Genomic DNA, 12,191 nt, shown 5'->3' on the forward strand with positions numbered 1-12,191 from the left:
CACTGCTTAGTAATGTCTGTCAGTCATTTCTTGATTTTTATAAACCATTCAACCACAACAATCAGTCTTTAACACACAACTATTTGAACTCTGCCTGTTAATGCCTCCAATTTCTTCACTTCTGCATCTTAGCATCTCTAGCTTTCAGTTCCAAGAACAGAAAGACAGGAAATATTTATAACAGCTTTTGCTCTTAATTCAAGTTGCCTGTGGGCAACTGTTGGGCTCAGAGAAAAAAAGCAGGAAAACTTTTAAATAAAATAAAAGCAAAAGCCTGCTTTGAATAGGATTATACTGACCTAAGCGAACACCGAAGTGCAGCTGAGCCATTTTTATTTATGCACATCTTTCACAATATTTTAAATTATTTCACTAGAACTGTTTTAGAATCTGTTATCTTTGAGAAAAGGCGAGACACGCTCTCAGACGGAGTCCTCAAATGCATGATAGCATGTTATGAATGCCCCAACCCTAATCCTGGTGCGCAACAGTCATTTGTGGCTTCAGGACTGCTCAATAATGTATCAAAACCCACAGGCCTCCAGGGGAGGGAGTCAGTAATCAAAAAGTAAGTTCAGGATTTCATAATAGCGGCCTATAAATAACTTCTAACAGAAATGAGAGCATGGAAAATTGATGAAGGATGATTCAAACTCTGTTCAGGCTAATATTTTCCGTCAGTCTACATATGCAGTGGTATGGTGGCATTACAAAGCTCTTTCCATACAAACTTTAATACAAATGAGATATCGAACGTGGAGAGCAGAGAAATGTCAACAGATTTAGAATTTTGTGGTGATTTATCTGTGACAGCGGATGTCAGTTTTAAAAATCAACAAGATAGCTGGTAATTCAAAGTCCTAAATTCCCACTCCAATCGTCTTTTTAACCAATGTACAAGCATTCCCAGGGGCCTTTTAATTATGATTATGCCGTTTTTAGGCAAATACCAAAAAACCTGTTTCATTTTCTGGGACACATTCTGCAGAGCATTAGGAGTTCATTAGAAATTCACCTCACATTTGTGGGTTGGACTGGTGCCGCGAAGTAAGTAAGTCTCCCCTTCCCGTCATCCATCTGATTACATCCTGTCCTGCTAGTGTGCAGCCCCTTACAACCCCAACCTAACATTACCAGTGCAACAAAAATGGCGAGCGATGTTGAAGCTATCCAGCTCTACAGTCTTGAGCCAGATGGTATCTCAGACGAGGAAAATGAAGACATACATAGATCCATTTGTCTGTAAGTGCATCGGAATTGAGCAGAGCAGAGAGCTTGTGGCTTGCTGACGTAGCTTCTACAACACACTTTTACCAACGGCATTTTTTAACATGTGCTACTGATTCCCAATAATATGAATAAAGAAATTTATAGAAATGCAAATTTAACCTTAATTTTCTTATATTTGTCCTCCATCCTCAGAAAATGCTACAAGAATATGATAAATACATTGAAATGCAAATCTGTTTTTAAGAAGTGACAGTCATCTTTCATCTTATCCTTGATCTGAAAAATAGACCCAGATTTAAAAAATCCTTCTAGCTTTTCAAGGTTTCTTTTGATGGATTAGCTTTTCAAGTTATCATATAATGACTCTTTTAATTAGCTTCCTGCTTAGTGTTGAAGCCCTCTTTTGTCCCTGTTTACAAAAACCATGGGGAATTTTTTATTTTGTTATTTGTAATAAGAAAATAAAGAATTTTGATGAACTGTTCTTGTCACGCATTTGCAATCATTTGTGTGTATTTTCAATTTAAAGTAAACGTAGGACAGTTTTAAAAGGAATCTGGGTTCTCTCCCGTACCATTCCTAAATTACGCACAAAACAAAGATCCACTGTTTTCTATTAATGCAGATGCAGTACACAAAGACTGGCTGAAAATTGTGGACTGCGTTATTATGGTTTCTACTCTTTAAAACACTCTGAGTAATTCCCCAATCCATCACTCTTTTTAAATACTGTGGGGAAAGTGAACAAAAAAAGTCAATTTTGACAGAAAGCTCAAAGTCAAAGCCACATTTCTGTCCATGAAAAGGCAGCAGTGAAACTTTTAGATGAGAAGTAGAGATAAACCCTGCACTAAAGTGAGAAAAGATGTTTTGAGGTTTCATTTATCTGAGACTTTGAATGCAGCCTTGACTCTCCTCTCAGGTGGTTTCACAGATTCGTACAGGGAATTATGTTATCAAAAAAAAAAGAAAACTCTCCTGTTGACCTGAGTGAACAACTTCACTTGTCTTAATGGGTGGTCAGGTCAGGGTCGCTGGTCACCCTCTAATGTGAATGACACAAAGACTTCTAAAGCCTAAAACCAGTCAGGAAAAAAAAAACTTTTGACATAAAAACTTCAAAAAGTAGTTTAGTCCAATTTTCTTCAATACAATCCATTTGGAAAACTTACATTTGCTCATTACGATTTCTGGTATCCTTCCGTTTTTTGCACAGATGGCCTTGAATTCTTCCATTTTCTGGATATATTTTTAAGAAGAAAAGTATCTAATGTTTGTCTGCATGTAATACAAAATATCTTTTTAAACGAGAATGGAAAATAAACATTTATCGATTGGAATAAACTAAAACACATGTCTCAAGTAACATCTAAAGTGTTCTACAATGTTCTTTTTCCTTATTTTCTTCCATCCCCTGTCTGTCTTTTTGCCTAATGTCCAGACTTTATTTCTAAAAAAAGACATGAGAAGAAGCATTGAGCTATGAAATGTTTGATAAAGTTTATATAACAGATGAAGCCTCTTCTCTTTAAATAACAGTATCTGTTCTCAAGCAGACATGTCTCATTTTTGATAAAGCTCTCACACAGAGGCATTTTTCACTTGGCATTTGAAAGAGATTAAGACAGACGAAGCAAAAGAACAAAAAAAAAAACAAAGGATGTAATGACAACAGGAGCATCTGATGCTTTCCTTTCTCTCACGTGCTGTAAATCTTACTGTTTTCTCCTGACTTGTATGTTTGAAAATGTTGTTTAAGGCTTTGTCTGAATACTCTACACTGCAAACTACTCGATATTTGAAAAGTTTAAAAGAGTTTAAAAACCTTGTTTTTAAGTTTACAAACCTTGTTTTTAAACAGTCAAGATATTTTACCAGGTTTTCAGCTGTTTTACCTTATCTTTGCTTTACACCTTTCCAAGCTTTTCTTGTAGAAGGTTTAGGGGATGCCATCTGGATTTGGTTTTAAAGTTAGAAGACGTTTCACCTCTTATCCAAAAGGCTTTGTCAATTCTGAATTAGCTGGTCGAAGAGCTGGTATATATGCGCTCATGGGGGAGGAGTCAGACCTGAAACTGGATGGTATTGTCAACTTAGCCTACATGGTTTTGGGTCGTTAAGAGTCCTTTGTCCTCAGCTGGGGGTTGGGGAGCCAGTGACTCACTCTCCAAATTGGTCCTCTCTTTCAGCGGTTAACGACTCAGGTGGAACTGGTTTGGTTTGTTTAGGTTTCAAGACACTGCCGTAGATGAATGGAAGAATAAACCTGAGACCACCAATCTTATTAAGAGAAAGTTTATCCTTCTTGACAAAGATGACTTCTTTCACTCCTCGCTCAAACCATCCTTTCTCTCTGGCTAGAATTCGGACTTCACTGTCCTCGAACGAGCGGTTTGTGGCCTTCAGGTGGAGGTGCACTGCAGACTCAGGTCCACTTGGGTTGGCTCTGCGATGTTGGTAAAGCCGCTTGTGTAGAGGTTGTTTGGTTTCTCCTATATACAGTTCCTTGCAGTTCTCTTTGCAGTGGATAGAGTACACAACATTACTCTGTTTGTAACTGGGAATTTTGTCCTTTGGATGAATCAGTTTTTGTCTGAGAGTATTAACTGGTTTGAGATGAACTGGGCTGTCATGTTGTTTGAAAATCCTTTTTAGTTTTTCAGACAGACCTGAGATATACATAATTGAAATAATGTTCCCTTTTGGTTCCCTGATGGGTAAAGCCGAAAGAGAAAGAAGGAGTTCCCTTTTGGTTCTTGTTCCTTCTTGTCTTGTTTTTCAGGACAAAGAACTCTTAACGACCCGAAACCATGTAAGCTAAGTTGACAATACCATCCAGTTTCAGGTCGTTCACCAGCTCTTCGACCAGCTAATTCAGAATTGACAAAACCCCTTGGATAAGAGGTGAAACGTCTTCTAACTTCAACCAAGTCCAGATGACATCCCCTAAACCTTCTACAATGGAACCAACCTGGATGAATGAGAGTCTTCATAGACGACTTTTCAAGCTTTTGTCAAAATCAGCACAGTCTAGAATTTTTGTCTTATTAAGAACTAGGATCTAGAAATAAGGAAATGAGCACTAAAATGATTCAAAATCATTTTGCTCCATTCCCTTGACACCAGAAAAACTTTATTTAAGACTCAAAGAAAAACTTAAATGACATAATTTTTGGTTCAATTTTAAGGATGTTATTTTGATAGTTAAAACAATGTTAACAGTGACACTGGCATTCATTGCATTTATGTAAGATTTAAGATGGGCCAACTTGTACTAAGACCGTTTTCTCGTTTTGTTCACATCTATTCTTAAATGACTCATTTTCACTAATTACACTCAATTTTCTTCGTTGCTACCAGAATGAGCTACAATTATAAAAATAAAGAAATACAATCCATTATCTTAGAACTAGCAAAATAATATCATTAGGTTGTATGACATACTAGTTGAAGTAATTCTTCTAACAGTTAGCCTTTTTGGCAGATTTTTTTTCTTTTTCTTGTGTGGAACTCCTTGTTTCTAAATTTTGATATTTTATTATAAACATTATTGTTAAGTAAAAATGATTTACTGCATAAACAGACCATTTTACCACTTTCTAGTGAGTTTCTTCTTAAAATTAGCATTCTTCTCCTGTTAAAAGCATGCCTCTTTTTGCAAATATCTAGTGCCCTGGATCTTAAAAACAATTCGGACACCATGCTCACTACCTTTCACACTAAAAATGCGCTCAGTATTTAAAGACTATTTATGAATAATGAAACTTAGATGATTCATAAAAAAAGAATTTAAATCCTTTTTTTCGAATGACAAATAGGTTAAACGCAATGTATTGTGGTCTACAGTCCCCAATCTAGTAAGCATTAAGGCACTTTGTTTTTTTTGCAGAGACTTCTGGGAAATTTCCAGGCCACTGGACTTTTGAATTGTAGATTGGGACTAGAGCTGTGACAGTGTGGGATTTTTGATCACTGCGGTAATGAACCAGCAGGGAGCGCGGTGTCGTGGTTAAACGCACCCCCCCCCCCCGCCAAACAAAAAGTCCCCCCACGGCTGCAGTAGTATCTAACTAATGAACTAACTATACAGGTGTTGTAGAAAGACTATGTGTTAGCGCTCTGTGTGTGTAGGAGGATGGAGCGCACAAAAGTGTGTCGGGGTGCTTCTTGATTCTTCTGCAGCGGATCGCTATCGAGCTGCATGCAAGCCTTCACCTCTGCTCTCTGGTACAGACATCTTCTCAGAATATTATATATTGCCCAGTAATAAACGAGACTGCAGACACTTTGTCACCTATCCGGTAGCCATGAAGCATGACACCCATGAAGAACGCGGGGCAGGAGGCTCCGCCTATATTTATACAGACACGTAACTGTACATAGTTCCCAAACAAAACATGTTTTTTCATTTTTCATATTCATCGAAATCCAACAGTGCGCGTTCATTTGTGGTGTTACGGAGTGAATGAGAACAGTAATAAACCCCCTCCCAACACAAAATCCTCCGGTGGGCGGCTGTGTCGCGCACTTAAGAATGCACGCAGCTTGTAATGGAAATGAATACAATGGTAATGAATAATTAGAACGCAGTAAATTTGTCGTATTTCCTCGCGAGACAGAAACTTCGCTTGTAGAATGAGGATGTGTGTGTGCTGCTGAAACCGCACACGTGTGTGAGAAGAGGGAGCGCATGCAGCGCAAGAGGGAGTGAGAGCCACAAGCAGCGGAAGAGAGTGTGAGAGGCATGGAGCAGTGAAGGAGAACAGTATTAAAAGGTTTCCCCCAAAAGCCCTTGAAGTCTGAACACAGGACTAGCAGAAAAAGTAAATTATCAGCAAAGATGAATGGGTTTAATGTGATTATTATAGCTCCAATCACGCACCATGTGCTGAACCTTAAAACAAAAGCGTAAAAAAATAAATAAAAACATGCGGTGATGCGGTTATGAGGTTATCGTCACAGCCCTAATTAGGACACCCCAACAAAATGGCAAACACACTATTTAGTGCACTAAGTATCGTAGTGAAGGTAGTCGAACACAGCCAATACCTTTAGTGGGTTATACTAACCCATCATTATGCATTAGGCATGAGACAATTCAATCCAGCATCCGATTTTTCAATGTCTGAAATTATTTGCAAATAAAACTGTATTTTTTAAAAACTAAAGGAAAACAGAAATAAGAGATAACTCTACTAGTTGGTTACCTATCGTATTGTTGTATTGTGCATGAGCGTAAGTAAAAATAAGAGGTAAAAAAAAAAAAAACGTTCACTTACCATCAAACTTTTTATGTCTAGAGATAAATGTCGTTCTCATTTGACGGCTGCTCTCCTCGACCATGTTCTCAAACTCCAGTTTGCTCTGCTGGTTGAGTTTTTCTTCCATCTCAGAAGTGCAGCAGGTGTATCCCTGAGGACAGACACGAAGGTGCTCACCTAAGAGAGACAGAGACGAGGAACAGTGTGTTTATACACACCACCACCGCAGGAGTCAGATTTCTCCAAAGACTGCTCTCAGTCTTTGATCAGAAATCTCCCGTTATTTGACTGGTTTTCATCCCTGAAGCTATCAAAGGTGGGCTGATTGTAACTTAAAGGAGAGGATAATATTTGTCAGCTTCCTTTTACATGAAACAAAGAGTCACTTTGATACAACAGACTAAAAAACCCTGTATTATTCCCTTCACATAAAAGAGCAAGTCTTTCGTTTTATCGGCTGGTTTACATAGCATTAGAATAACATTTTACATAAACTTCTTACATTTTTACAGCATTAAGACATAAATATTCCCATCCTGATGATTATGCCGTTTTTAGCCTAAATAAAGAACCTAACATTACAGGTGCAACAGAAACGGCGAGCATTATTGGAGCTATCCCGCCGCACAGTTTTGAGCCAGATTCCAACTTAGACAAGGAAAACGAACACGCAAAGATGTACATGGATATATTTTTCTACAAGTGGATGCATCCGAATGGAGCATTGCATTAAGCTTATGGCCTGCCGTTGTAAGTTCTACATCACACCTACCGACAAGCTTTTTCCAACAGCATTTTTTCTTCTGCTCCCTATTCCCAACGATTTGAATAAAGAAATACTCAGAAATGCAAATTTTGAGCCTAATATTCTTTATACATATGTCCCCCATCATTAAACAAATGCTACAAGAACATGTTAAAAACAAACATGTTAAAAACACGAAAAACACATTTTTCATTTTTTTATATATATAACATTTGTTTCACATGTGATTCTACAAAGGCAAAAAAAAAAAAAAACTGCAGTTCTCGATGTTTCAATAAATTCGACTTTCACAACAATACAGATCATATCTTGACACAGGGATTCAGATTAAATTGATTAATAACTAGGAAATATTGCTGAGCGCCATTGGCAGAGAATCTGCGTTTACATTTAGATGCAAATACAGCTGAAACGTTGCAACAAGTCAGCCACCGTGCTTTATTTTCATAAACGTCAGTCACTATCCTTCTGTTGATGTCAACTATCTCTGCTTTGGATTGTAAACCCCCCACTCACTTTTTCCATACTGTTCAGTGATGCTGTGGGTAGCCATTAAATAGCAATAGCTGGAGTAGGGAAATAAGCTTAGAAACATGATTTTATTGAAAACGTGATTTTTATGTCTACATTGACATTTTTCTACAAGCATACAAGAGTGCTATAATTACACAGGATTCCATTATTCTTAAGGCCCGTACACACCGAGACGAATTTCGCCCGCGATATTCGCCAACGTTTAACGCCTCGTGACAAAACAAAGGGCACCAATGTGAGTGTGCACACCGACGCGAAAAAACGCCACGCGTCAAAGCGTCACTTTTTAAAAAACGCCTCGGGTTCGTTTTTTTGGTTTGACGCGCGGCGTCGAAAACTATACGACCAATGAGAATGGCGCTTTTGCACACGTGTCTGGAGCTTCTGAAGTTACAGTAAAACACAACTTGGGGGCGCTCAAACACAAACCTGCCTTTCTGAGCACACATACCAGCGAAGAAGATAGACGCCGAGTAGCGTCTACACTGCCGCGAAGAAATAATGACGGACATTCTAAAATATCCCCGAACCAAGCACCAATAGTTGCAACTGGTGCTTGAAATATTCATGTTTTCTTTGTATGATTCTGACAAGCGCGTAAATACTTGCTCTCTTCTTCTGAGTGAAAAGCGACTTTAAGAAGCGTAAAGTTGCGCAGCGCCACCTTGTGTACAGGAGTTTTTCTGTTTTACATTAAGCCTGATCTAATGTCAGGAAATGAAATTGCATGTTCGCTCGGCTCATCGTCAGCGAAAATCGCCTGGGTGTGAACACAAAAAACGTGGCGAAAAACGCTGGCGAATAACACCTGGCGAATATTCGTCCTGGTGTGTACGGGCCTTTAGTCGACTAACAGTTCCATAGTCTGTATTACCCTCCAGTATTTTTCTATAACTCAAAAAAGCATACAGGATAAAGCTTAAACTGTAAATTTTTTCTTTTCCAGAGAAGTCTCTTAAATGATCAGGACATGGCCATAGTATTTACATTTAATTCAGACATGATGCTAAAACATGCAAACGCTGCTTAAGCTTGTTGGAATTTGACCAGAAATGCAAAATAAAACCGTCTTTTGAAAAACACATAAATGTCAATAATACAATACAATGTGACGTATTGTATTGTGATAAATTCAATACATTACATTGTATTGTAATATTGACAACACAAGTGATGTTTTGTCAATATTACAATACAATGCTGATGTATCTTGAGTTCTTTCTACAGCGAAAGATCATAACTAAAAGCATCTGAAAAAAGGCTTTTAAAAAAGCAGATTTATGCTTTTGACCGTCTTTCTCTTTTGTAAAAATCTAAACAATTTTTAGTTAGTCCTGATAACAGTTTCAGCAATGGAAAGCTGAAATTATTGCAGCTCATGCAGGTTTTGGTGTGAAGCAGGCAGTGACTGCTGAACTATTGCTTTAGGACTCCCTCCACATATTGCTGCAACCAGCAGGTATAGTGGTGTTCTGCACTATTATACTTCAGGCTATAGATGAAGAAGCTATATATGGATAATGGAAAAAGAAAGATGCAGCAAGTACGTGCTAGCACTATTAAATAAGTGTAATCCTCAATCAGTCCTTGGAGAGGCACCAAGCTTCAGTAATGAGGTGCACCATCAACAGTTCAACAAAAACCCTTTTCTCCTGAGTAATGCTCAGCCTCTGGGCCAAACTCCATAAAACATAAAATAAGCTGAAATCCACCACTCAATTTTTATTTGCTGAATCTTTAAGGCTTAGTGCCTCTTTGCTAATTGAAAATTCGTTAACGTTAATACAATAATATACAGTGCTTTCAAATCTGCAGCAAAAAGACTGGAAATAACGGAGTGAGAATCCTTGTTTTTTGGCTGACATATGCTGAGAGACACAAGACTTTGTGATGACCAAACATGAATCAAAACATGAAGGTTGTTAGAAATGAATGTATTGATTTCTGAACAGCATGTGATGCTGTGATATTTGTAGTATTAAATCTATATGTTCATGCTTTTTGGTTTGTTTTCAATTTCCCTGCGGTGGAATAAGTATCTGTTGTGCAACATGCCAGTATCCGTTCAAGTTTGACCGCTGATAAGCTATTTAAAATCAAACCCGAACCCCTTTATGCATCAGCTAGATGGAAAACAAGAAAATACTCAAAACTGCCCAGGTTAGTAAGTGTAAAAGGTTTTTGAAAAATTATTGTTAGTTTTATTTAAGTCTCCAATATTTTATTTAAAATGTATTTTGAAAATTAAAGAGAACAATGATTAATCTCTAAATGTAACATTTTTATATGAATTACATTCTATATATTGCTTAAGCACAGTTTGTTGGTCTACACTGAACTGGAAATTAAAAAAAACGTTTATTATGCACACACACAATTTAACTTTTAAAGGTTCCTTTATTTTTGAAGCAGTTTGGTCATTGTTCCATTGTTCCGGATTATAAGGCGCACTGTCAAAAATGATCTAAGGAAAACTAAAGAGTCAGAGATCAGTATGTCAGTCAGTTAGACTTTATTAACTGGGTTCACAGTCATTCCAGAACCTGTTTGTAGAAGTGCAGAAAAATAGATCCAGATATGTTTGTTTGCAACACGCAAAAAAAAAAAAAAAAAAAAAAAAACGCAATCTGACACTGCAACACGTTAACTGCATTAGCGTCTTCACAATGACACCCTTGTTTGCAACTCGTACATCTCAAAATGGCTTTTACACCAGTAATCACAACCGGAATGAATCCATTTATAAGTATATAAAAAAAAGACTTTAAGTGGGTCTTAAAGTGCAGAAAATACAGCACTTTTAAATAACTAAAGAATTATCCCTAATGTTACATTTCTGTGAAGTCCTGATTATGTTTCCCATTTTTCATTTAATCTTTTTATTTGTATTTTTTTTAACGTGAATTCTAAACTGAACAGCAGAATAAATACTTGTAAAAACATATCAGCAACCACTGTTTTGTCCAACATATTATACATGAATGTTTTCTCACATTATCTGATTGATTTTTCTTTTTATTTTACAATGGTTGGCTTTGTTTTCAAAGTAAAGGTAATAATGTTCACCTTAGTGAGCCTAAAGATTTTGTTATCCCAAACCCAGAAGGAGTTTGTGCTCAACCATCCTGATCTGTCTTGTTCTACTTGGTTGCTTTGCAACCAAAGTGGAATTTGAAACCAAACTGTTGGTGTACTTTTTGTTTGCAAGATCAACTCAACACAAGCATTTTTATTAACACAGAAAACTAAACTGGAGGTATACAATAAACACGATTTTGAGAATATAAGAATAAAACCATGCCAAATATTATGCTTTTTTAATTTTTTATTTTACCCAATAATCTCAATAACATTTTGACATAACCAGATTCCCTGTTCTGATTTTTAGGAGACTAGGCACTGGTCCTGTTGTGCTCTTGATGACATGTTTTTTGGGTGTATAAAAAGAAAAAGCTTATTAAGTCAAATGAGGAACACTTAAGTATGGCATAGGAAGGGTAATGGTTTGGGTTAACACAGCTGGAACAACTGTTGATATCACTGTTATTCGACAAATACAAAAACTGGGTTTTGAAAAAAAAGAATGATCATATTTCAAATCTACATCAGCATCAATAATAAGCTAATAAATAAAAGGTTTGAAATGGACATTTATAAAAGAATTCCCATTAAAAAAATGTGGCATGACTGAAAATGAACAACAAATAACTTCACAAAAATAAATCAAATATAAAGGAAAAAAGAGCAAAACATATATATTAATAAAGAGGGATGAGAGATTCTAAGTTAACCAAGTAGAAAAATCCTTCAGACATTTAACAACACAGATGTATCTTAGGATTTCGGTCTGGCACATTCATAACATTAATAATTCATTACACTCCTGACATGATCACAAATTCATGGATCACCACCCTCAAGAAAACACACATAAATAATACATTATTTACCCTGAGATTTGTCTGATTGATGAGCAAGTAGTTGTGTAAACACTGTGAAATTGGTGTCATACGTTTAACCTGTTCCAGCTCCCGAAGATACCATTCTTCCTTAGCAGCTGCCTCTAGCACAGATGCCACAAGGCACCCCGACTCAGCTCTCAGAACAAGCTGATCAAAAATGTAAATGTTTGCAATTACACAGCGAGATAATTAAGGACAAATGCTAATCGTCTTTGGGGATTTTCCAGTGAAATGTTCTGACAATCGCTCAAATGTTTTCTCATAAAAACAAAGTGATGCGTAAGAAATTTGTCCTGGCTTACAAATGCAATCACACATGTGTTGTTTGTTCAGTTCATTTAGCCCACAGATGCATTCAGCTCCTCTGGATCACTGTCTTCATTAGCTCCAAAGCATGATTGAAGAATAGCATTGTAATTATGCAGAGCTGAGGAACAG

At 37.0% G+C, this 12,191-nt stretch overlaps 1 protein-coding gene across 2 annotated transcripts in view; it reads right to left on the reverse strand.

Annotated features, from left to right (window-relative positions):
- The window catches only part of LOC101172317 (glypican-6), a 164,190-nt gene that overhangs the window by 122,136 nt on the left and 29,863 nt on the right, over positions 1–12,191 (reverse strand). For both annotated transcript variants that reach the window (XM_011490217.3, XM_011490214.3), the window contains exon 2: positions 6,510–6,668. In XM_011490217.3, the coding sequence (XP_011488519.2) occupies positions 6,510–6,668 (159 nt within the window). The remainder of the gene's footprint in view (positions 1–6,509; positions 6,669–12,191) is intronic.

This window comes from Oryzias latipes, chromosome 3, assembly GCF_002234675.1.
Source record: "Oryzias latipes chromosome 3, ASM223467v1".
Classification (NCBI taxonomy): domain Eukaryota; kingdom Metazoa; phylum Chordata; class Actinopteri; order Beloniformes; family Adrianichthyidae; genus Oryzias; species Oryzias latipes.